At 42.3% G+C, this 26,125-nt stretch overlaps 3 protein-coding genes across 8 annotated transcripts in view; 1 reads left to right on the top strand and 2 right to left on the bottom strand.

The window, feature by feature from the left end:
• Positions 1 to 5,493, top strand: part of LOC146703073 (double C2-like domain-containing protein alpha) — a 29,463-nt gene extending 23,970 nt beyond the window's left edge. For all 4 annotated transcript variants that reach the window (XM_085466187.1, XM_085466189.1, XM_085466188.1 and 1 more), the window contains 3 exons: positions 147 to 228; positions 372 to 468; positions 2,121 to 5,493. In XM_085466187.1, coding sequence (XP_085322313.1) covers positions 147 to 228; positions 372 to 468; positions 2,121 to 2,257 — 316 coding nt within the window. In that variant the 3' untranslated portion in view covers positions 2,258 to 5,493. The remainder of the gene's footprint in view (positions 1 to 146; positions 229 to 371; positions 469 to 2,120) is intronic.
• An 8,006-nt stretch (positions 5,494 to 13,499) lies between these two features.
• prrt2 (proline-rich transmembrane protein 2) lies at positions 13,500 to 19,137 on the bottom strand. Of its 2 annotated transcripts, XM_085466186.1 has the most exons (5): positions 18,591 to 19,137; positions 17,227 to 17,515; positions 16,741 to 17,039; positions 16,517 to 16,646; positions 13,500 to 15,469 (listed from the first exon to the last, which is right to left on the bottom strand). In XM_085466186.1, exons 2-5 carry the CDS (start codon positions 17,456 to 17,458, stop codon positions 15,453 to 15,455), a joined length of 678 nt encoding a protein of 225 aa, XP_085322312.1. In that variant the 5' UTR covers positions 17,459 to 17,515; positions 18,591 to 19,137; the 3' UTR covers positions 13,500 to 15,452. The 2 variants fall into 2 exon arrangements, with proteins under 2 accessions (XP_085322312.1, XP_085322311.1); XM_085466185.1 differs by lacking the exon at positions 13,500 to 15,469 and having other exon boundaries at positions 15,867 to 16,646; positions 18,591 to 19,128.
• A 71-nt stretch (positions 19,138 to 19,208) lies between these two features.
• Positions 19,209 to 26,061, bottom strand: kif22 (kinesin family member 22). 2 transcript variants are annotated; one of them, XM_085466182.1, is made up of 13 exons: positions 25,841 to 26,061; positions 25,369 to 25,563; positions 25,131 to 25,258; positions 24,804 to 24,955; positions 23,424 to 23,633; positions 22,637 to 23,027; positions 22,095 to 22,212; positions 21,781 to 21,880; positions 21,191 to 21,371; positions 20,597 to 20,691; positions 20,114 to 20,314; positions 19,977 to 20,036; positions 19,209 to 19,412 (listed from the first exon to the last, which is right to left on the bottom strand). In XM_085466182.1, exons 2-13 carry the CDS (start codon positions 25,554 to 25,556, stop codon positions 19,383 to 19,385), a joined length of 1,854 nt encoding a protein of 617 aa, XP_085322308.1. In that variant the 5' UTR covers positions 25,557 to 25,563; positions 25,841 to 26,061; the 3' UTR covers positions 19,209 to 19,382. The 2 variants fall into 2 exon arrangements, with proteins under 2 accessions (XP_085322308.1, XP_085322309.1); XM_085466183.1 differs by having other exon boundaries at positions 25,876 to 26,061.
• Positions 26,062 to 26,125: the final 64 nt, after the last annotated feature.

Raw genomic sequence — 26,125 nt, 5'->3', positions numbered from 1 at the left:
TCTTTCCTCTTCCTCAACAGTTATAGAAAAATCATGATTTCCTCCTCTGACCTTTACAGCCGTGACTGTTATTCTTTCTTCCACTGCTTTGACATATGAACAGTAATGAATCGTATACACGACGGTAAAGCATTCTTCTGTCACAGGTACCTGAAGCCAGACGTTCACAAGAAATCCAAGCACAAAACAGCGGTCATTAAAAAGACTCTCAACCCGGAGTTTAATGAGGTACGCATCATCCACTTCAGTAATGACTGAAAGCGAAGGCGTAGCTCATTTAGAAGCTTTAAATGTATCCTCCAACCAGTTAGCTGCATTAAAGGTTTTCTGAGACTCGAGATCTTCTGACTGTTCACTCTGTCTTTACTCAGGAGTTTTTCTATGAGATCTCCTTCTCAGAATTAGCGACCAAGACGCTGGAGGTCACCGTGTGGGACTATGATTTAGGAAAATCCAATGACTTCATAGGTAAGTTCATGCCACGAGTGAGGCTACAGGTCATTTTTAGATGTTTAGCCTAAGATTCTTGCATTTGATTATATTTACTTCCACTTTTAAATCTCTTTTAAGGTAAAAAGTTTGAATTCTTCATTGGCATTTTTCTACATTTTTATTTTGCAAATCACATGAAGATGTCCGTCCATCCGTCCATGTTCTGCTGTTTTTCTGAGCAACAGTCTTAGCAGCGATGCCCAGACAGTGTTCCCAGTTACGTCCACCAGCTCTATGGGGGACAATGGGGCCAGCTGAGAGGTGTAATGTCCTGGGTCTACCCCGGGACATCCTCTGTAGGACATGCCCGAAACACCTCATCTAGGTGGCTTCCAGGAGGGATCCTGGTCAGATGCCTGAACCACCTCAACTGGCTCCTTTTAATATGGAGGAGCAGCGGCTCTACTCTGAGCCCCTTCCAAATAACCGAGATCCTCACCCTTTCCCTAAAAGAGAGTCCAGACACGTGTAGGAGGAAGCTAATTTCTGCCACTTGTATCTGCAATCTTATTCTTTCGGTCACTACACAAAGCCTGTGATCGCAGGTGATGTTAGGAACGTGGATCGAGCGGTTCACCGACAGCTTTGCTTTCACACTCAGCTCTCGCTGACCCAGAGTGGGCACTCCACCTATTTCCAGCTGAGGACCTTGACCTCAGACTCTGTTGTGCTAACATCATAGGTAAAAGCAGAGATGAGATCCTGACACCAGCAAACCAAACGTCTTTTGTGGATAACAGTTCTGAACAGAAACAGTGACAAACATGCCCTAGTTCAAGACTTTCAGCACCAAACCTTCTTCTACTGTGAAAATGTTGCATAAAAATACAGTTTGTGGTATTTTTCTGAAGCAGATGGGCAGTCAGGTTGTGGGCATATGTTCCTCAAATTGGAACAATGGCATTTGTTAAGGATTATTTTCATATGGAAATGGATACACACTTTCCAAGCTCATGAGTCAAACTAACTACATCTCCCGACCTGAAATAATACGCACTCTAGGTGCTTCAACACATGTGAAAAACAAGATGGGGCTTAGATCTAAAACTGGAGAGCCATTCACAATGGGCTGTTTGCAGGGGAACTTGACTCAGCCGTGTTCATTTTTCCCCTTTTTTACTTAGAAACCAATCCGGCTTGAAGTCTTTCTGCTTTTTCGGTTATTGTTCGTTATGCAAATGTATTTTATTGCGGGTGTATTTTGGACAATGCTGTTTTTTCCCAACCCATTACCTAAGCTTTAAAAAAAAAAAAGAGAAAAGAGAAAGAAAGAAAGAAAGAAAGAAAGAAAGAAAGAAAGAAAGAAAGAAAGAAAGAAAGAAAGAAAGAAAGAAAAAACATTACTGACGTTTTAATTTTTCAGCACAATTAATGGCCAATCTGAACACACTTCATTAGACAAAGGTAAAAAATATGTGCAGGTCTAATTAGTACCTGATCAGAATAAAAAAAAACATTAAAAGCCTGGAACATGAGGTTTCATTGTTGATCCTCTGTGTTTTAGACGTCTATTATAAATAAAATGGAATACAAAACAATACAAGACATATTCAGAAGCTGTGTGCTGGAGCTTGCTGTGCCTGCTCTTCTTGACCTCTGACTGTCTGCTCTGTTTCTGCTTTTGTAAGGGGGGGTATCCTTAGGGTGTCATTCACAGGGAGACACTCTGCAGCACTGGATAGACTGTCTGAAGAACAAGGGCAAGAAAGTGGAGCGCTGGCACACACTGACCAACGAGCTGCCCGGATCCACGCTGCAGGAATGAACCCGAGCTTCCTCCCCTATAACTGACACCAGAGGGACCGCCTGAAGACCCGGGATGAAGGACGTCTCATCGCATGTTTTAAGGATTGTTCTGCATGACTGTGACGGATCCATATCCTCCTTTGTGTCATAATTCAAAACATCATGCCCAGACAGGTGGGATGGGGTGGGGGGAGGGTTGTCCACAATCACAGATCAATACTCTAATCTCGGATCTAAACAGTCCCAACACAAAGCTGAAACCATTTTCTTCACAGTACTGGCAAGCATTCACATCCTTTCAGTGCTTTAAGATCGGTCTAAATGCTCCTCGTGGACAGAGCCCACTCACGAAGAATAATTGCGCCGGGACGTTTGACGAGGGGAAATGTTTAATTATTCTCTCGCGCAGTCCCGCATGTCAGGTTTGCTTGCTCTTATTAAATTCATGACATTAAAACTCCGCGGTCATGCCCATCTGTCTCAAAGCGCACATACCTCTCCGTGCAATAATGATTGCCTAATGCTTCCGAAGATATTTCCAAGTGGTCTTAATACTGGCGGATGTTTTTTTCCTCTGATCGTCACTGGATTGACAGCACGAGCTGATAAGAAAACTGGTTCTTCCACGTCGATGGTTCGTGTGTGATCTACTTGCATGTTCGGTGTTGATGGAGCAAACTTTAAAAAAAAAAGAAAAAAAAGGTTGGAAATGTTCATCAACGTGTTGTTCCCTAGAAGAAACTGTATTTTATTTAACGGTAATGGCTCTTTAATGTTGTTCGCAGTTGTTTGACGTGTCAGCTCTGATATCGGTGTCGGTCGGTTTTGCTTCACGTTCCCTACTTTGTAAGGCCAACGTCAGTAACGGGAGTTTCACAGCAGCAGAGCGTTTTACGGCGAACCATGCATGACTGTACTCTGGCACAGTAAATAAAGTCACATGCCTTTGTTTCATATACAAATTGTAAATATGAACCGGTGTAGAGCGCTGTGCTTTATGGTGACTCCATGGCTGCTGCTTTACTGTCGACTGCTTTCAGCTGCAGGTTTTCTCTGTGTGGTGAACAGGCATGCTCACAATGCCATTGGTGTTAATATGTAAATATATGTGCGCTGTTTCACTTGTTTGGGATGTTTGTCTTTTGCAAAGCTTGCATGGTTGTTTTTATCTTTGTTTTAGTCCACAGTGGACTCCTTCAATCACACAGCCTGGTAGGAAGCCAGTAAAGCTAATACTGCCGCCTGGTGTTGTTGAACTGTAAGTGCAGCCTCTTCTCTGACTACAGAGAGCAGAAGTCCATCCATCAAATGTGTAAGGTGAAAGGAAACCAACACACACACCAACTTTCTGCTCCAGTAAACAATAACTGCAGCAATTAAAACATAAATTGAATCTTTACAAAATGTAATAAATACAACTGCAATTAAAAAAAATGTTGCTGGGATGCTTTGTAAAATAAACAGAATTCAGTGATTTGCAAAGTTCATTTTATTCACAGTAGATCATAGAAAACATGTGACATGTTTAAACTGAGGTATTTTACTACTTCAAGCAAAATATTAGTAATTTTGAATTCAGTGGCAGCAACATGTCTAAAAAATTGGAATGGAAGCAGCTATGAAAGCTATACTGAAGAAGCCAAATGTGGGCAGGAGTCAGAAACACTGTTGTGGTGAGAGAGTGTCGATGCAGCGTGGAAAACTCTTCTGTGGTCAGACAAATCTAAATTTGAAATTCCTTTTGGCAAATATGGACGCTGCATCGTCCAGACTAAGACTAGATTGATGATCTGACTTGCTTGCATCTCTGATGGTTTGTGCATTAGTGCCTGTGAAATTGGTAGCTTGCACTGGATATATGATCAGTATATGAGTATTTACAGGTTTTAGAGCAGCAGAAGCTCCAATCCAGATGACATGTTTGGCCTAGACATGGAAGGCCTAGAAGATTTCAGCAAGGTGATGCTAAATAGCATACTGCATGTATTTCAGCAGCATGGCATCACAGCAGAAGAGTCAGGGAGCTGAAGAAGCCTGCCCGCTATCCAGACCTTTCAACAACTCAAGCATTGGCTCATGGGCCCAGGACTGTTCAGCGGCTAGATCCATGTCAGATTATGATGGGACAAAAATCCATCAGCTGGTCTCCACTGTTCCCAGATGTCTATGAACTGTTGTTAAAGAGGAGGGGATGCTAAACAGCGGTAAACAAGACCCTCTCCCAACTTTTCTGAGACATGTTGCTGCCATAAAATTCAAAAATAACCTTTATTATTTCTTAATAATGGTACACTTTCTCTGTTTAAACATTTGCTGTTTTCTATGTTCTGTTGTGATTTACGAGATTCATTTATATTTGTAACATTTTGCACAGCTTTCCAACTTTTTTTTTTGTAAATTCAAATGCTGCTGAATTTATAGTGGGAAATATCTGCTGTAAAACGTATCTTTCTGGGTTTGAGTCTTGTGATTTTTACTATGCTTACTGACAATGAGAAAATGAAGCAATGAATCGACATTATTGCTTCCGTTTCAGTTCATTTCACTGTCAGCAGCTTTCAGTGAAAATCCTTACAAAAGCTCCAACCAGCAGCTCAGCACCGAACTGCACACAGACACACTTAACAGCTGGCTGGTGAGCAGAGTGGAGCTTTTAGCAGCAGAGCTGTTTTGTCCATTTAGGATTTAGGAGGAGGAGGAGCTGTAGTAATGCTATTTACCATCTTTTAGCTGTAGAACTGATTGGCCACTAGCATGTATGAAATAAACTACTTTCTCTCTGTGATGGCAGTGAGGTGAGGATCTTCAGTTTATCCACACAAGAGCATCGCCTTATTTTCTTTCCTTCCTTGGCTTCACGCAGATGCTCTGTGTGATCAGTGGAAGACTCTGGGCTCTAAAACAAAACAAAAATCCAAGTTCTGTTGCTTGTATCATTCTTTTGGGCAGATTATCTTAAAATTTATGACTCCTTCAACAGATTTGAGTTCACCGACATCACTGTAAGGGAGACTGCCGCACTTATGCGTTCCCACCGCCGTGCATTACAGTCCCCTTAGTGCAGTGTGGTTTTTCCTGCCATCACTGGCCTCAAAAAGCTTCTGCCTGTCTCTGCATGTTCTTTACAAATTTAATGAAAGGCATCTTATCCTTTAAACTTCTGAATTATTTCCATCCCTCTGTCAGATCTGGGTGGACTTTTATTTTATTCACTTATCGGATGAAGAAAGATAATAAATAAGATTTTGAAGCATTTCTTCTCATCCAGATCAAATTAGTTTACAGTATCATCATGACTTACTGAATGTTTCACTTGTTCCATTTGACAGGCAGGTGAGAGCCTAGCATTGAGACTTCCTTTTTATACCTTGTGTACCCGAGTTTGTGTGGGCAGGACGCCCTGAGTGTTGACGTGAGCTAGCTGACTGACTCAGCATTACGGGCAGTGAGACAGAAGTTCATTCCAGATAATAACTGGGAAAAAAGGCTTCAGAGAAACACGTGAAGCTGCCAGCAGCTGTGCAGTTTGTGATTACTGTGCATTTTCTCCAGTAGCCTGAGCGAGAAAGAAGCTCTTTGTGAAATGAGATAAGGCTGCCACGGTTTCATCTTAGTCACTGTTTGTTCCTGGATCTGCTCGCACGTCAACACCATCACTGCTCTGTGATTACAGGAAATAAAATGGCTTTATTTTGGTGATTCTACTATTGCAAATACAGGTAACACGGTAAAAAGTCTAATACACTTTGTATAATGTGATTTTAGATTTAAATGATTTTCATAAGTCACTTTCCTCTAACAGCAGGGACACAATCAGGAAGGATTTACACTAAACAGTGACCTACTAATTTCCATATTGTATTGAACAAGTCTTCTTCTTGTTTTTTCACTTAAAGTCACTTAACACTGACCCAAGAATCATTTAAGCATAAAAACGGCACCCAGCTCAAGAGATGAACCAGTGCTGTGCCTACTCATAACAGACAACCAATTTAAAATGATCTGTTACTAGCGGGCATTGTGCATTCTTGTCTCTTTAGTTGAGTCTATGAAAAATCTCAAACATAATACTGGTAACACAGATAACAGGTATAAAATAATACTTTTTGTGTTCTCCAGGAGCTATTAGACAAAACCCTAGCATGTCTCAGCATGGTGTGCAGCGTGTCCTTAAAAATGTGAGGAAAACTGACAAGTGCACGACAAACGGCAGGTCTAAGGCTGAAAGTCAGTGGCAACGGGTCTGATGGAGATGATGAAATCCTTGGTTCAAATCTTCATCAGTTTGTAGAGGTGGTAAGAAAAGATGTACAACAGTGACTGTCAAAATTTGTGGAATTATGAATTCAGAAAAGTACCATCAGCTTTTGATCCAACATGTGGTAACATCTGGAAAACATAGGCTTGGCAGCAGCTTAATTTTTCAGCATCACAATGATCCCAAACACACTGCCGAGGCAGTGAAAGAATACCTGAATAGAAAAAACAGTGGAGCACTATCAGTGACGGATTGGCCTCCCCAGAGGCAGTGAGGTGCAGTGAGAACAGGACAAAAGTCAGCCAACATCCAAAGAAGAGCATTCAATGTCCTTCAGGAAGCCTGGGGTCCATTTTTCTAGCAAAATATACATTTAAATAGAGTGTGGCTCACGATTTTCTCCACATTGCCATATTCACAAGCTAATGTAACCCCATATAAGCCTTAAAATAATCAAATTTTACCATCTATTCTCTACAAATGTAGCAAAGTACTTTTAAAGCTATCATCACTCTGTTCTGGTGGCGTCAAGTTATTTAAAATAGTTTCTATAAACAGGAATTTTCCAGCTGTAAGAAAAACATGAGCAAGTTTTTGCAGCTCATAGAAAAGAAAAGAAAAAAAAATCAAATCTCCTATTTTTGCCGAAGCTGCAAGAAAGAAAATTGGACTGCTGGTTTTGAGATCAAAACTGAGATTACTGTAAGGACAAAACAAAAAACAAAAGTGGAGGAGCATTTGAGGACATTAAAGTTTTAAACATCTGTGAGGCGAAACGAAGCCTCTCCTGGTGATAAAGAGGTTTAATTAAAAGCAAATGATCAGCGGTTAACAGAGGCTCCACAAATAACATCTAAATGAAGCAGCCACCAGGTGTAAAACACCACAGTGGCATTTAGCGAGTCGATAGAAAGAGGAATTAAACTCAATAAAAAAACTGTACAAAAATGTGAAAATAACAAATGTAAATTATGTTTGCATAAGGAAACTCCTTTAAAATTGAGTGTATTAGCCAAACCCAGATTGTGTCCTGTCTGTGGGGATTAGTGCCAGCAGAGCACACATAATGCAATATGAGAGCTGCTGTGTGGTCCTCTGAAAGGGCTGTAATGCTTTTTATTAGGAAACTGCAAAGAAGCTGCTGAAAATAAAAGTGGGTAAGGATGAAAATTATCTCCGACGGTGCAAGCAAACTAAGATTTGTTCAAGAATATATATTTTTGGTGATTTTCCTGCAAAGGAGGACAACACTCCTCATGCACTTTTCACAATGAAGAGCAGTTTCCATTACAGAGCCATTATGGGTGCATTACTGCCATCTAGCTGGGATTGTGATGAAAATTCAGAGGGTGCAGTTACAGCCGGGGGGTGCTGGATGTGTGGCAGCAGTGCCTTACGGTAATAATGGGCCACACAAGGGCCTGAAGCTCCCAGTTTCTATTAAGAAGCATTTGTGTGAATATTATAAAAGTACTCAATGATAACCCAGTTCAAGAGTGGAACTGCACGGATTTAATCAATTCCAGCTTCTCTCATCTTCTCATGCTTGCTCATGGAAAACTTTGGAGATGGTTTTTGCTTTAAAGATGATAAAACTGTCCATGCAAAATATAAACAAAGGGCTTCAAATGGGAATCAGTACAAATGACGTTTCAAAAAAACTGCCTTTTCACCAGGCTCAGAGCAAGAAGTTAAATACAGTTTTTCATGCATCGGCTAATTTTGAGATTTTTGACTATTTTGCTTCCATAAAATGTTTTATTTTGTTCAGAATGCACAAAAAAGCCTAAAATAACAGTTAAATGTGTTTATTTTACTGCACAAACACTAAACAAAACATAACATCTTGATGATTTGGGGAGTTTCTTGGTGATATCTATCAGGCAGGCAAGCACTACGCTCAGCATATCCAGGCTTTCTTTACATTAGCTGGCTCAGCAAAACCTAAACGCTCTGTCAGAAATAACGGTCAACATGACAGTGGTTATCAACCTTTGTCGTTAATTCAGGGCTTCCAGCTTCAGGCTCAGTGCACGCTCACATAAAAGGGCACTTTGAATCTCTTGCTGCACAAACGGCAGGAAAGTGGACCAAACTGAGCGTCGCCTGCTTCAGTCAGAGAAACAGCTATACAAGTAAAATGGCAAAAGGAAACAAAGTAAGAAAACTGTTGATGTTTCCCACTCGGGAAACAGTAATGTGACACGGAGCTGCACATTAGTGCTCTGAAACTTTATAAGTGACGTATTTAAACATCAGTCTGCTCAGATCTGACTGTCCAGTGATGGAAGTGTGGAAAAAGTCAGATTATTTGTACTGATTCAATGATCTTACTGATAGACATCCTACAAATGGACTGATTCATTTACTAATCTGTGTTCTACTCCTTTCAACTCCAGCAGTGAAAACGAGACTTCAAGCATAAAAATATTTTTGTTTTCCGAACGTGTGCTGTGATTTCCTGTGACCACGAGTCATATTTTACACTGCAGCATTAGTAACACATGCTCAGCAGGTTGCATGTTGTATTCCTTAAGCGGGAAAAACCTCCTTGGGCCTTTTGTAACACAGTAAAAGTGTGTCGCTTCCAGCTGATTCTAAACTGCAAACATTACCTGCTCTGGACCAGGCAGCATTAGTTGCTATGGTGACACAGTCAGGTTCAAAGATACTCTCCTCCACATGATCACAGGTGATGCAGACTGAAAGCAGGTTGTGCTGCCCTCTGTTGCACTGAGGACGTGTTATCTGAACATATGTGACACATGTTGACGAAAATATACAATCAATAATTCATGCGTCTTATTGTGAAGGTCGGCGCCGCGCAGCACTTCCTGACAAATTATTCACTGTTAATGAGCTGAATTAATAATTAGTTCAGCCTTCAGGGAAATAACAAATATCTAAGCAAAGGAAACACGCTGTAACTCTCTCGATCTCTCTCCAAGTGTAAATAATAAAATTAGATTCTGACTGAGTGTCACAGGTTCTTGCTGTAACACCTCGGCTTTTTTCCACCCCAGCCGTGACAAGACAACATTCCTGCGGCGGAGCCGTCAACAGTTTCTCTAAAAAAAGATCCACAGCAATCCGTCTCCGAGCGTTAATTCCCACTCACAGTGGCTATTTTGCGGCCCCAGTTCTCTCTGCACATTAAGCGGGCACTAAGAGAACAGCGTCGCCGCAGGTCAGTAGATCTCATTATGCTGCTTCTGCGATGCAGACTGACAGGACGATCACGATGCATCCAGCCGCTGCCAAACTGACTCACGGCCGCAGTGTTTGTTTGACCCAGCTGCATAATCCATGACCCACTTACTGCATCTGGATGCGACTATGTCTGGTACACTGATCCCCTTTTGAACTGTTACTGTACTGTAGACATACTAAAATTAGCTGAGTACACAGGAAAGTACCTTTAACTGTCAGAGAAATCACGCTGGTGGGTTTGAATTTGCTGTTGTCAAATGTTGTGAAAGCTGTTTTTGTTAACGTTGGGGGTTTTTTCCCCTTTTGGGGCACAGTAAGACTATTTTTGAAAGTATTGCAGAAACTTTGCCATGTTTACTTTATGTGCATAACATATTTTTTTAAGTTTATTATTACAACAGAGCATTTTCTTCACTGGAAGCTTACATTTGTATGTAGATACTGTTGTGTCCTGCATTCACACCAAGGACAGAACAGGAAAACATGTTATCAATGCAGGACATGCTGGCACCTTTATTATCCTGCACACTTTTGCAAGTCAAAAAATACATTTTCCTGTCAAGGTCAATAGCTGGAATATCGCTTGCATGGGAGAGATAGCAACAGAGTGGGCTTATAATTTACAGAGATAAAAGAAGAAACTTGTTTCGAGACCAGAATGAAAGCAAATGTAAACAATGTTTTAAAATAATTACACAAATTAGTGAGCAACCTGAAAAAGTAGATTTTACAACAGTTTTTTAAATACATTTTTGACATTTAAGTCAAAGATACTGAATCCTCAAGTTCAGATAAGACTTAACTTTTAGAATCTACCTCGTTTCAGTTGTTATTAAATTAAAAAAAAAACTCAAAACTTAAAAAGTACATTTACATTTTTTTTTAAAATTGGCATAAAAGTTCAAATTCAAAAAGTAGAAAAATGCCAGAAGAGCGATTTTGTATTTTAAAATAATATTTTGAAACCACTTTTGCAACATCTGGGTTTATATTTTTATATATAATTTACACAACAAATGTAGGTTTTAGTGTTTTGTGCGTGGATTACTTTCAAATTAGTGGGTGGGACACAAATCTTCGGAGATGTTACACCAATCAAACTGTTAGGGTACTACATTCTGTACTACACCTGGATTTATTGGTTGATCCTGATGATTTTTTTTTACAAAATTATGAAGGAATTCTGCTGCAGTATATCAATGAAACACATCAGCATTTTTCTTTGGACTCTTTAAAGAGTTTCAAATGCAACGCATAGCCACGCAGATCGGCTAACCGGTGCTAATTTAATTGGTGCTACAGTAAGTAACAGACTAAGATCAAATAATTTCACTCACCAGAACTGAAGCACAATTTGTTCAGTGACCTGCAGCACACAGCAGGACACTGTGGCTGTCAGAACTTTTTCTCTAAAGCAGCTCATGTTCCAGATTAGAAGTAAGATGGGAAAATAAATGCAGGGAATTTTGGTTTAAACTGATGACATCACCACTGGTTTCAAGTAAATGTTTAGTGCTAATTTATTTACCAGTTGTTACCATGCTAGCACCTGCTACATTTCTAACCAGTATAAATGTACTCAGCAGCACTGAGAGCTTTGGGGGTGTTTTTCTGACTTTAAAGTCTCACTCCTTACCAAATGACTTAATGCAATTAGAAATGTCAGTTAAACGCTTAATGCTGACCTATTAATCAGTCAGGAATAATAAAGGAGGCTTACTCAAGGGATGAACCAGTGTTGTGTCTACACATAACAGACAAATTAGAAGAACCCGTTTTAAAAAGCTTGTCACAAAAACACATTGTTTGTTCCAACTTCATTGGCTGAATCTATGAAAAATTCCAAGGTTAACACGGTTTCACAAAAATAAAATTATACTTTTTGCCCCAACAAGGTGATTCCAAGGAAAAAACTTGAGGAAACTGGACAAGTGGAGGACAAAAGAAGGAGCAGCAGCTGTCTACAGACAGCCCTGGCCTGTCTACAAAACTGTCTACAGCAGATGAACAGTATCTGAAAGTCATGTTCTTAAGGGAAAAATCCTAATCCTAATTCTCTTGTATGTTGTATGTAGGTCCCGTACCAAGAGCAAATACTTGATACGGGACCTGAGAGATGCATCTTGCCCTTTAGTTGATCCATATACTGTTTAATGAAGCTTCATCAGATCTCAGTGGAAGAGTGGCTGTCAATAAGCCTTTCTTATGGAAGGGAAACGGGGAGAAAAGGCTGAAGTATACCCGAGTGTACAAGAATTGCACCGGAAATCACGGACAAGTCAGTATTGCTTAGAGAGGTCAGGAAAGAGGTACAACATGACCTGTCTACAGTCCTCCGTAAAACATGGTGGAGGTTCTGCCTTGGTTTGGAGCTACATTTCAGCCAGTGTTGTTGGTGAGCTTGCCTTGTATTTTGTATAATAAGATTGGCAAAAGCTTCGTTTTTAAGCATAACAATGATCATAAACACACTTCCAATGCAGTAAAAGCATACCTGGATAGATGAGCCTGGACTTCAACAGAGCAAAAGACAGCCAACATCCAAAGAAGAGCTTTGAATGTCCTTCAAGAAGCCTGGAGAACTATTCCTGAAGATGACTTAAAGAAATGATAACAAAGCTAAGAGAGTTCAGACTGTGTTGAAGAATAAAGGCTGTCATTACCAAATATTCACTTTCAAGCTTGTTAGAATCATAGACTATTTGTTTTGTACTGTATTTATATTTATATACTGTATTTTCATTCATGTGTGCATGTTTCTATGAATTGCTACGCCTAGTTCCCATTTTTCTAGCAACATATAAATAAATTAAGGATGTCTCAAGACTTTTGAACTGCACTTCACCCTAAAATTGGACTGTGTTACAGAAGAGGAGCTATAAAGCAATTCCTACTTTTGGATGCTCATATTAAATATGGCCAAAGTTTCACATAATGAGATCAGCGAATGCGTAAGCAATCCCCGCGAGCCAAAAGCTCAGACTTCAGGCTCCTCTAGACTCGATTTAGTCCGACAAGTCATTACCACCCTGCTACACAGAGAGCAGATATCCTCAATACATTCATCTCAGGCACACAACTCTGTCTCTGAGCACAGCAGCACCATCCAGCTGCCTCTGTTTGCATGGGGCAGTCCATCAGAAGAAACTTGACATGAAGGAAGGGTGGCCCTTAAAGTGAGAGCAGCTGAAAGCAGAGCAGTGCCTGAACTCTGAGTCATGCAAAGCTAATCCAGCAGAGTGAGAACCAAAAATCTGGAGCTAAAAAAGAGCAGCATACTGTCTTAATATTTCAAGACACTGGCCCAGTTGCTGTTCTTGTTCATGAATGATTTTTGAAGAAGAAAGCTAGTAACCACTTCTTAAAGAGTGTTAAAAAAAACAAACCTCAGGAGGAAATAATGAAGGAAATTTTTTGCTTTGATTTCATTGAAGTCATCTGAGGCTTATGTTCGCTCTACTGGCGGTCATGCAGTGCAGTGTTTCCTTCTGGCTCGAGGCCTCTGCCTTCAGCATTTTGCTCTTCCTGCTGTCTTTGCACTCTGCTGCCTGACAACAGCAGGCGCTCTCCATCCCAGCAGCTTACACGCCATCACGGCACTGAGGACTACACCAACGCTTCCCCCACCCTCCACCCCAACTACACTCCTTTCCCCTTTTTTTTTAACTCCACTGATGCAAAAACACAGTCTCTCCTTAACGGCTTAGCTCTCCTTTCACTCACTTTTGACGCCGCCTTTATTCTGCACAGCCGCTGATGCTGTTTATCCCTCCAAAGCAACACTGAAAACAGGTCACATGCATTGTGTCTTTATTATAAATGTGCTGCAGAAGTATAATATTCCAAGTGTCAGCTTATCTTTGCAATTTGAAACTTCCATCATCATACATTACAAAAAATCAATAAATAAACAAAAAGAAAACAGAACATGCCAATAACCACAAAGATCATAGAAGCCTGGTGGGAATACAGTGGCTGTCTGGAGGGTATCCAACAGCTTCAGCGCCTACATCAGATCTTAATTACGTAAAGGTAACTCATATCCACTGGAGGATTAGCACAATATCTGCAGAGTACATCAACTGTAGATTACAATCAGTAAATTTACATTATTAACAAAGGGGGGCGGGGATGGTTTGTATATATATGCCGCAGTTGTCTCGACAGAAAACTATCTGCAGGGCCAGAACTCATGATGAGACCCTTGAAGTCGCGGCATTGGAAAATCTGGGACACAGCAAAATAAAGTTTTTAGTCACTTTATCGATTAAATCACAGTGAAAACCACAAGTAGATAAAGATTAGAGGTTAGCGAAGGATACACAGGAGATATTAGAACAACGATAACAAACCCGGCTTTTAAAATGATGTTCTTCACACTAAAATGCTACGACACTGCTACTTCAGAGCCCCCACCCATGTCTGATCTAGTGTTTCACAAACACCTACAACGAAAAGGTGCTGACTCATCCAGGTGGGAATCAACTACGGAGGGTATTTTATTTCTTTTTCTTTTTTTTTAAAGTATAATATAAGAACAATCTGTCTGCTTTCAAAGCTCGGGCTACCTGAGGCTACAGCCGCATCTTTGACTAAACAATCACAAGCTATTTAATTTGTTAACCAAATAGTGATGCCCGCACGGCCTTACAGCTGCCGCTCCGCTGCGGCGCAGCACTTCCAGAGTTTCAAAATCAATCCCTTACAAAGATTATCAAAAGACAGATGGTGCGGCATCACTGACTTCCCTGTAAAGTCTGTGTGTTTTGTTTTGTTTAAGCTTTAATCACTACAGCGTGACTTTTTCCCTCCTTTCTCCAGCTCACAGTGGTTGCAGGTGTCGAGCAGATACACAGTATAGTTGCACAGAGCGAAAGCACATCTCGATGCTTCCCTCCACATCAACTGGTGAGAAGTGAGGTCTTTGCAAAGCAAGAAACTTTTTTTTTTTATCCCCTTGCTCTAAATTCTTTTATTTGGCACATATTTCCTCCTCGCTGTGTCGACTGTGCCTCCGTAATCCCCTTTTCCGTTTTAGCACCCACGGCTTGGTAAGCCCCGCTTTCATCCTCCTTTTAGTCGGCCCGTACGCTCAAACACAAGATATCATGGAGTCATTTTGAGCCACGGAGCAAGAGACAGTCTGAAACAAGAGGACATAACTGGGATTCAAAGGGTTTCCTCTCTGCTGCGCGTGTGAGTTCATGTGCGCAACACAAAATCCCGGAGCCTCTCTGTGCGTTTGAGGGGGATTTAACCAGAGAGGTCATTTTTTGTTGGGAAGTTGAGAGGCGATCCCTCCGCTGCGCTCTAGTCCACCAGTTTGGAGGCTTTTGATGAGATCTCTTCAAGAGTTCGAGTGTCTCTGTGTTGGAAATCATTCCAAACGTGTTGGCCGGAATACGAAGGGACTGATTAAAGTCTGTCTGTTCCCTTCTCTCCAATCTAACGTCCCATGGACCCCCCTCCCCTCACACCCTCCCCAGATTTAGAGTAGCAGCATTTGCATATTTTATTCTCTTCCATTAGCAAAGAAGAAAAGAAAAGAAAACAGGGGGGCAGGAGGGGGATTTATATCGATTACAGAAATATAAGTAAGCGCTGTATATCGCGGGGAGGTGGGGGGCAAGGGGGTGTGGGGCACATTTGTCACACATCCAGGTAATGACTAGGCAGGTAAAGATGGTGGTGCAGGTGCGGGGCCAGACGGTCTGTTGCCTTATCCGGTTTCATCCTGGGATGAAACTCAGGGTTTCACATTTACTAAAAAAAGAAAAGGAAGCGTATTAGTCAGAGCTTTATATTCTGCAACTTCATATGGATGTATAAACTTTCACAGACCACAGAGGACAGTTACATAATGAGAGAAGAAGAAAAAACAAGGATTGCCAAATCCCAGCGCTCTTCAACTCAAGTTGAAGTTGAGTCTACAGTTGTTCTTCCAGTCATTGAGCTAATTAGCACATCTCTTGGCTTAATAAGACCCACAAGGCTGCAAATGGGCACGCTCAGAAATAAAGCAGAAATAAGTGTAATCTGAAGTGAAAAGGCATGATTGAGAATGACTAAACTGCACGTGTCTAAATGTAGAAGAACAGCAAAACAAAAAATAAGACAGAGGCTGGTCCCTTTCTTTGCGAGTCACTGAAATAATCACTGATCTGTTATCAGAATCCTTTTTATTTGCAAACGTACAATAAAAAGCACATTTGTCCAGCTCCCGAGCCGGTCAGCAGCTCACGAGCTGGGCATACAGTGGTTATACATGTGGTACAGAATCAACAAGGCTTCACATTTTGTACAAGCAGAGAGGGCAAGGCGTGAAAACAAGACAGTGGACTACACACGTCACTCTACAGATACACACACGGCAAAACCGAGGCATGCGGTCGGTTACAGCTGTAGGCCACCCGTGCAAACATGGAGGAACACGTCAGAAAATGTAGATCTGCGTCTGCTTCGGGAGGGCTTAATATGTTCTGATCTCTGTGCAGCGGCGACATGGTTTCTAAAGGCTAAAGTGCTGCAGTGTATAAAGCCACGTGCAGGCGTTGGGGCTAGCGCTCTACTGTGCAAACACAGATAGTAATAATATCAGTGATTAAGGTCAGACTGTGCCAACAGAGCTGAATATATTATGCTAGTATGATGGGATAAACGGTGACAACAGCAGGTTGTGGAAGCTGCGACACATCCTTCAGTAATTCACGAGACGAGAGGAGAGTTCGCAGGAAAGAAGCGGCTCAGCAACACAGGAGGTTAAAAAGGAGAGGTTAGGGGGGGTTTAAAGGTCAGATTTGGGACACTCACTGGCCAGGTTGACAATGCAGGCGATGATAATGATCGTCCCTCCTACTAGTGAGACCATGGAGAGCATCTTGGCCACGCGTCCCAGACGCACGGCGCCGTCCAGATTTCCCTGCTCCAGACTGTTCTTGGACTGAGGGAGAAGATCAAAGCGTCTGTTAGCATCAGCGTGATTAAAAAGAATAAACTCCAAAAACCAAACACACACACACAAATCCTGCTCTCACCATGATGGAGTAGACAAATCCAACAATGTTGATGGGCCAGACTGGGCAGAAGCAGGCCAGCACGGAGAGGAGGAGGTAGTCTTTGACTTTGGAGCGGTCCAATGGTGGGTTGGTGGCGATGCTGGAGTGGCGAGAAAGCGACGGCCTGGGCGAGAAGGCGGTGTAGCCGATGGAGCTCGCCCTGCTCCCCTTCCTGGTCTTGCCGTGATGAGGGTAAGAGATGGAGTGCTGCCTTCTCGGAGGAGAGGAGACGACTGGAGAGGTGCTCTTCTCCTCGGACACTGAGTGGATCCCGTTACCTGCGTGTGAAGGATGAAGAGGACAAAGAGGTAAAACGCCAGTGCTCGCACGCCTCCCGTGCTCTCCCGGGAGTTCATCCACGCGCAGGAATTTGACTTTCCCCCAGCGAGCTGACTAAGCAGCTGCCCGACCCTGCCTCCCTCCCCACCCGCTGCCTGGCTATGAGGTCAAACTCAAGTCACTCACCGTTCTTCAGCTTCTCGTTGATGACTATGACGAGCTCTCCTTTGGATTTGCTGCGGGCAGGCCTGGTGCCAGCCGGGCTGCTGCTGCAGCTGTGGATGAGCTCTTCGCCTCTGACTGGCAGGCACAGCTCAGAGACGGGGGCCTGGCTCGACAGGGAGCCGTCTTGGTCCAGAAGCGATGGTTGTTCTTCCACAGGCCAAAGGCCGGGGGCGGGCATCATGTTCACAGCCATGCTGACAGAAAGAGAAGCCCGTGTTCGTGGTCCGGTCCTGCACGTCTGTAGTTACACCTGGGGCCAGAAAGTGGTTTTAAACACATTCATAAACAAAAACTGTTCCTTCCCATCTGCTTAGGGATTGTGCAAAAATCACTGCAGTGGAGAAGAGGGCAGACAGATGGAGCAAGAGATAAATCTTTTCTTCTATTTAAACTATTTTTTAATCAAATATTTAGACCAATTTTTGCTATTGGAGGACAGCAAAATAATAGCAAGTCTATAGATGTTGAGTTCTTGGTCACAGTCTCAACCCAACAGAAAGCAGCTATAGGAAAGTAGGGCATAGTATCAAATGAGCCACAAATGACCTAAAAGAGATTAAACGGTGCCTTCATGGTTGGGTTGTTTGCCTACAGTTTATTTAGTAAAACTCTACTTGTTTGAATCAGTTTGCAGATGCTGGGGAGCAGCGCTGCCTCCCTGAAATGAAATATTTATATGGCTGGCAGGGGATTTCTAACTAGCAGTTTTCATAAACACATCCCGTTTCAGCAGATTTCAGAGTGGATGTGGGCTCAATATCACCCATAAGCCTCTTTATAATCCCCTTTTGAACGTCAGATGACATCTCACGTTTGATCACTGCTCACAGCTGCTGAGGGATGGATGAGCAAAACACAACTGTAAATAAGGCCTCCAAGACTCGCTTTCTCAGGTAACAAAAAGCAGGTCAACAAAAAGGAGGAGCGGAAAAAAACAGGTATGGCAGATGGAGACGGCTTTCCTGCCTCGGTCTCCGTGCAGGTGTGTACATAGCTTTATTTCACCGTGTGTACACAACCGCTCACCGACATATGGTGGCCGGTTTTGCCGGACGCAGAACAATAGCTAGAGGACACAGCGGTAAAAAGGCTGAGGACAAAGGGGGGAGAAAACTCGGATAGAGGCCAACAGGGAGGGAGGGAGGCTGCTCGTTAATTAGCCTGCCGCTGATGGGTTGGATTCAGTGGATGTGCGCTGCTAAACTGCACCGATAAGCAGGAAAAACACATGCACTGGATTCACAGGAAATGACTGGAATACATAAACAGCCATTTGTGTATCTCGCACCCATCAATCCATCAAAGGGAAAACTAATCAAACTGACCTTTGTTTCCGTCCCTTTCTTTTTTAATCCAGCGCTTGCCTCGTCGTCATCACGTCGCTGGATTGTGCATCGTGGTAACCTCACTCCCAGGTGGGGAAAAAAACACAAAACTGTCAGACGTGACCAAACATCTCCAGAGCGCAGAGGGTTTCTAGACGTGCTCCGTTTAAAAGCCCGATCATATGATTTATGTCCAGTGAAAGCTGAGGGAGGGAAAAAACAGAAAGCGGTGGGGCTGGTGTAGCCTTGCGCCAGCGCAGTGAGCTGGGATGGATGGAGTCTCCTGGATATCAGGGTGGTTCAGAGAGGAGGGGTGTGTGTGCGTGTAACGAAAAGTGAAATCAACCAGAGTACGTGCTGTGGAGGAAGAGAAAAGGTGTGTGTGTGAGAGATGTGCTGTAGGGGGCGGTGGTTTATAGCATCCACCTACCGCCGGTGTTAAACTGTGACCTGCTGTCTGTGCGATGCTAATTAGCCTAATTATGTGTTCACACAAAGAAACCGTGATACGGCGGTGGAGCGTCAGCTCGCATAGATCAGGGTAGGAGACACTGGAGCTCAGGCGAAGGTGACCATAACATTTATTTACCGACGTCAAATAAATACACAAGCATCCAATAACGTGATATGGGAGGTTTATTAAAAAAGGACACGCCACCAGCTGGACACAGCAGACATTACATAAACACGATGACAACAAGCATTTAAAAAAAAAAAAAAAAGAAAAATGGGGTGGCTTCAGATAAAAAGTAAAGTATGTACATGACTTGTATTAAAAAAAGAAGAAAAAAATCATTTCCCCATGGCACTCACGATGTTTGCCTGCAAATAGAAGAAAAGAACAATGAATACAAACCAAGAGAAGCAGAATATCAATCAGATGCTTAGTTATGGAAGGATTATATTTATTTTGGTTAATATTAGGAGCAGAAAACGTGTTTTTGTAACCAAACCTGATTTTTATTTAATGTTTAACACATTAATAAAGTCTAATGAAGTTGCCATTTAACCTAGCTCGCCACAGGGAGCGTGCAAAATTAAAGCAAAATCACTGAAACAGAATGCAGTACAATAATCTCCATCTAAATTATCCCATTTTAATAATTGATGAGGACAGAATTGTAAATCACAGTAAAACTCCATTAGTTGCACAGCCTTACTGTCAGTAATACTTTATTACTACAATCAAAGCGTCTGCTGCTAAGCTAAAAGTGATCATACTCAAGTTTTAGCAGGTTTGTCAACCCCTGCTACCTCAAAATCAGCTGATGGGAATGCTTTTATTTTGGAGGGTTTTAGAGGTGCTTCTAAGAACCTGAAGCAACCCACCAAAAAGCAGAGTGGCAGAAGATAACCACTTACAATGACAGCAAGAACCTAGCTTACCTTCATGAAGGAGGAAAATCTCTTTTCCGTCATCCCCTCAACTTGTATCAGGTCTTCCACCTGCAGAATAGCAATCATATAGTCTGTGCATGTATTTATATTATAGAAGCTACAGTAAATAAGGTTTGTTTTCCAACCTTTGCGAAGTGACCGTGGATCTCCCTCCAGCCCAGAATGAGCTTCGCCTTCTTGTCACCGATCTGCTGCAGACTTTTCAGCTCTTTGAGGCAGCCTGTGTTCAGAATTTGCAGGATTTTCTGCTTGGACTGATCCACCATCGACTGGTCAAGCTGGGACTCCCAAGCACTCTTTGTGTTGTTCTCTTTACCACCTGGTGACTGATAGGACAAGAAAAGAAATATAAATGCACAGATATACAACCAAGCCGTTAAAACATTTTTGCTATCAGACAACACAAGCAATCTACTTTAAATCTGAACGTCTCTCCACTGGTTGGGAGAGGAAGGCAATTTTAACCAAACAAATTTGAGACCCTTTCTGCATCTGTCGAGTCAGATAAACACATTGAAGCTAATGCACGTTGTCAGCTTGTATCTGATGCTTGCAACTCTGCAGATGTGTCAAGTTAAGCACAGCACAGTCAAGGCTCAGTTGCTGACCTCAATCAGGTCTGAATACGTCTCCTCTTTCTTCTTGATGCATACAGACTGCTTTTTGACCACAAGAAGCTGCTGAAGGGGCTGGCGCTGGGACACTGAGGGGCAGGAAACAGGAAGACATTGCATTAGGACAGGATCTAAGACAAATATTCTTACTGCATATAAAAAACAAACAAACCAACAACTGCATTTTAAAATTAAAGTCAAATTTTTATCACTTGAACCATTTTAAAGAAAAATGCATGCAGGAGGCACTAAGAAAGGTTCTCTGGCTCACTCTCAGTGTTGCTGAGGGTTGTAAAAATAATTCTCTCTCATCATCATTTGATACCTTCTCTGGCTCCAGTATTGTAGATTGAGCTTTTGCATCACATTGCAGCCCATCAATAGCCGCAGTGAATCAACATGACAGAATTAGCGAGTCACTAATCTTTAGTGAAGCACTCAAAGAATTTAGTGAGTCCTCAGTCAAGGTCAGCAGTGTGTGATACCTCTATAGTCTTTAACACTGTAGTAATTTCTTCATGAGGCAAACAATCTATGGAAATTCACTTAGTTACAGTACGATCATCTGCTCTAGGATTTCTAACAGACCTTGCAGCGGTTGGACCACAGCCTGCTGTTTATTGGGTTTTGTGGCATCTGACTGTTTTCTCCGCAGGGCAGTTGTCTTGTTCTCGAAGTCGGGCTCTTGTCCTGTAATCGACTTTTCTCCAGCCAACTGACTGAATAGCATGGCCTTGCTCTCAAGCTCCCTCTGCTTCTCTTTGAGCTCCTGCACAAAACAACAACAACAACAAAAACAAAGAAGCATAACAAAAGAGACCAAGTACAGCAATTAAATATTGACTGGGCAGAAAAGGGCGGCCAACGTTACAGCCTTTCCAACTTGATATTTCCATGTATGCATGCATGAAGATGTCAATTTATAAAAAGGGACAGCAGATGATGATTTGTATCTCTCCCATAGTAATCCCACAAAGCCCAGGTGTTGCTAGTGGGACTGTTGCAAGAGAGAATTAGTTTCAGCACCAGCTACCAAATCCTGGCCTACTGTTCAGAGACCACGACCTGCTTAAGATGCTGTCTCACTGTCCTCTCGATACCACTGCTTAGAGCAACTCTAAACTAAACAGAGCATTCTTCAAGTCAGCCATGTGGACAAACTAGATGTGCATTTTCACCTTGATCTCTTTAAGCATGGCCAGTCTCTCTTTGTCCTGGGAGCTCATCGTTCTCTTCTCCAAAGCTATTAGTCTATCCATCAGTGACTGGTCTGATGAACTAAAGGGGCAGACAAACAAATCATATTAGACAAAGAGGCTGAAAAACAGGGCAGACAGTACGATTTGAAACAAGTCAGGTATCAAAAAGTCATGTTTACAGGATTCCAGACAGACCTACACACAACAGCATCTTTCTCCGTCACAAAGCCTTTCACGTCAGTCAGACATCATAATACAAACCAAACAAATAATCAGTCTGTGTGGTCTATAACCTGTGGTTACGTGTAGAGGGTGAGGCATCGTGTTCGGATTTCTTCTCCTCTTTATGCTTCTTCTTCTGTGGCTCAGTGCCAGACCCCCCTGTCTCTCGTTCCTCTCTGGACCGCTTCACTGGAGACGACGGCAGATGGAAAATTAACAGTTTAGTATTCAGTGCAGTGTAACAACGGTGTCTGTGGGGGCTCTCTAGAGTGTAAAGCAACTCAGACAAAAATGGCACAGCATCAGTCAAAGCTGCATTGCAGTGCTTGAATTAAAGCCAGCCGCAGCAGGTAAACATGAGGAACATCTTTGAGAGAGTGCAGTAGGAAAGACAACATCAGAACAGCAAAAATGCAAGTGGAGCACCAGTTTTACAAAAAACAAAAAAGACAAACATCCATCTGACCCAGAGACAGCCGTTTACTGTTAGTCACCATCCTCTCGGATGTGACATGGGTGCCCCCTGTTGGCCTTTGGCTCTTCCTGTTTCCCAATAAAATGCCTTTTTATACTCTAGTGGCCCCTAACTGAAAAAAGTGAGTGCTTTTCTCACCTGGCACCACAGCCACAGTTTCGCGGGTGAAGGGCTTGTTCACAATGAGCTTGGATTTGGCCGCAAAGTTGAGTGCACTGAAGGTGTCAAAATAATATTTGTACTCTGGTGCAATATTGGTGATCATGACGGAGTGTGCCGAGCCCCCCAGAGAGTCCTGCAGAAGCCGTGTTAGTTTACTGTCCCTGTACGGCACGCGCACCGAAGTGCCCGAGTTTAGAGAGTCAACAACTTTGCTGAGTGTGAAGAGAGACAGGTTGATGGCACCACTCTCCTTCAGGCGGATGCCCTGGTTGCCGGTGCGGCGGTTGTCCTCTGAGCCAGCCAAATCGACCAAGTACAGTTTGCCTGTCTGTTGTCTGTGGGGAAGTTGCTGCTGAGTCCGTACAACCTGTATCATTGCAGAGATTAAGAATGGAAAAGCAGCAGCGACACAGAAGTCAGGCAGGAAAAACGAGGAGGTGGTGAAGAGTCATGGGGTGAAAGGAGAAAAAAAAAAAAAAAATACGAGGATTACATTTTATGAAAACATGACAACAAAGGGAAAAAACAAAGAATAAATGAAGAAAAAGGACAGCAGATAATGGTTTGTGTTTCTCTCCCATAGTAATCCCAGGAAGCACAGAAGTTGCTAGTGGGACTGTTGCAAGAGAGAATTGATTTCAGCACCAGCTACCAAATCCTGGCCTACTGCTCAGAGACCACGACCTGCTTAAGATGCTGTCTGGCTGTCCATTTGACACTAACAAATAAAACAGTTCAATAAACTACACCAAGATCATCAAACCTTAATGAGAAGGATAGCGTGGCTGCGGCTGGAACGCTGGTTTAGCTTAGTAGAAGCTGTAGTACGGTTGAGCGTCGCAGGGACAAAGTGTTTGTCAAAATCTGCGAATTTGCTAATGTTCATATGTGTCAGGCCAGGGATAAGGATGTTCTTGTCTTTGTCCTCTCTGATGGGTAAATCCTGGGAGTTTGGCGACAGAAGATCAAGCACCTGAGAAAGGACCAGAACAACAAGAATAAGAAAGCGGTAATTGATGAATGATGCACACTAAAAGAAAAAAGGTACATTTAAAAGGTTCAGAGGCCATGCAGTGGAAAATTTAGTTAGAAGGTTTTTCAGTAAATTCAAGAAGACTGGAGGCTAAAAAGCTGTGCGCGCCCCCTTGTTTTATTAAATCATGCTGAGGGCCAGTGACCTGAAACTGAAAGGGTAGGCTGAAAATGTTTTCACACATGAAATTTTAAGTCAACCGATTCAAATATTTTCCACATTTGTTCATTTTGACAGGTAGCGCAACAGGAAATAAATCTGCTTCAAAAGGCTTCATACTACGACATGTGTATGATGTATGATGGTGTCTACAAAAGGGAACTGCATGAATAGAGCAGGTAAGAGCTGTCCAATCTGACAATGCACTGAGTTTTTATTAGAGAGCTGGCAGGTTAAAGGCTGGCTAACATCCTATCCGACTGCATCAGATATCTGCATTCTCACATACAGCTCTGCTGGGTGGGGCCAAGGCTACCCTGCACGTGCCAAAACATCTTAGTTTGGAATACACCATCTGCATAATAATACTGTTGGCTTAAATTTGCCGAATTAAGGGAGTCAGCTTTTGGTCAACATAAAATCTTCTAAGGGTATTAATAACATTTCTAGAGAAGTGTCCATTGGAAACGGAAATATTTCCACTTTTAAAATGAACAAAGGCAATTTTATTTTCAATACAGGGTTTTAATCAGGGCTGAAAAAAAAGATTGACCACACTATAATGATTTTCTGTTTTATACAACAGAGTTTCGCTTCCTAAGGTGATATAACAGGGAATTTCATAGAGTTCTGTCAATTAAGGTAACCAAGATTCAATACCTGAGCTGTTTAGAGACATTTGAAACTATTTTACAACCTTTGGAACAAGTAAATACCAAAGGTTCATTTGATCCATTTAAATCTAGAAAAAAAAAAAAAAGGAACACAACCACCACAAATCCCCCCCCCAGCTCTCTATAATGCTATAAAATGCAGAAACACACTTCTTAAGAGCAAAGACAATGTTTTCTAACACCTCAACTTGAATGACCACCAGCTGCATTACTTTGCTTAATCATGAACAGAAAGCCAGAAATAACCGTACGCTCTTTCTACTTAAACCATTCATACCTTCTCATTGTAAATTTCCAAATACGACATGCCAATGCTATAGTCCCATCCATCACTCGCATCCTTGGCTTTCACCAGCTTGAAGACCTCACGAACAGCTCGGGGAATCACACCTGGCTGCTCTGAACTCCCCAGCATGGTGTGGGTCTTACCTGTGAAAGAGGATGCAAAAGCCTAGAGTTAGAAAAGGGTGTCTTTGAGGAGCCAAAATATCTATAAACAAAATCATTGTGACCTCTCACAAGTCTTAACAGCTTAATTTATAAATGCATGTGCACAGCTAATATACACGTTTCTTGAAACCCTGTAGACTGTGCTTCAACATACCAGCTCCTGTTGGCCCATAAGCAAACACACTGGCATTCTGTCCGTTAAAGATGTGCGGCAGAATGGGCTTCACTGATGAGAGGAAAACTTCTTGCTGCGTCGTTTGTTCACCATGAAAAACGTCGAAGCTAAAAACAATAACAACAACCACAGCTCTCTTAATATTTAAAGCTAGACAATCACTGAAATCTTTACCGATATGCATATATACATAACAGATTATTAGGAAGGCACTGACTGGTATTTAACAGTTTCTGTGGCGTTCCTCCAGTTGATTATCTCCAGGTTTTGAGAGTCCAGGCCTCTTACACACGGTCCCTCGCTTTTCTCATCTTCTTTGTTCATATACGGTCGCAGACGAACAGCTACGCGGACCCTGGATGTCTTCTTGTTTCCTCCATCTGATACCGCCACACGCGTCGCCATTATTGCGCTTCCAAAAAGAAAGGCCCGAATAAAGTTTAATAATAAGCTAACTAGTTAGCCACGAACGTGCTTGAAAATGACAGTTTGTGTATAACAGCACTGCATTAAAACGCATGGCATTCAAATGAAACCTCTCCTGATAAGCTGTGTTTCCTTACTGACGAAAGCCTCTCTCGGCTAATAACAAGCTAAAGCTGGATAGCTCAGTCATAACTTCTCCAAAGAACGGATGCTTCTCGACTGGCTAATAATAGTCACAAAGCCAAAGCCTGCTATATGCTTACCGATATTATTTGAGAATGTCTGAGACAAGCCACACCTTTGTTATGCCCTAAATTTTCCTTCCAGCAACATTTCGGACGCTTGGTTTTAACAATGGCGACCGCGTCCCTTAAAAACTTGAGCGACTAACCGAACACTTTTTCAAATGCAGAGCGCAGAAACCGGAAGCGGCCGTAAACCAATCAGAATTTTTTTTTGAACCAATCAGAACTCGCACAAATACTGGCGCCTGTTTTACGTCATGCGTCCATATTAATGTGATTTGTGGCTTTTCTGATTACATTTGT

The sequence above is a fragment of the Copadichromis virginalis genome, linkage group LG8, assembly GCF_057382275.1.
Source record: "Copadichromis virginalis isolate Kocher_CV1m ecotype Utaka linkage group LG8, C_Virginalis_male_GT1.1, whole genome shotgun sequence".
Lineage (NCBI taxonomy): Eukaryota > Metazoa > Chordata > Actinopteri > Cichliformes > Cichlidae > Copadichromis > Copadichromis virginalis.
This window is presented reverse-complemented; position numbering and strand designations above follow the sequence as displayed.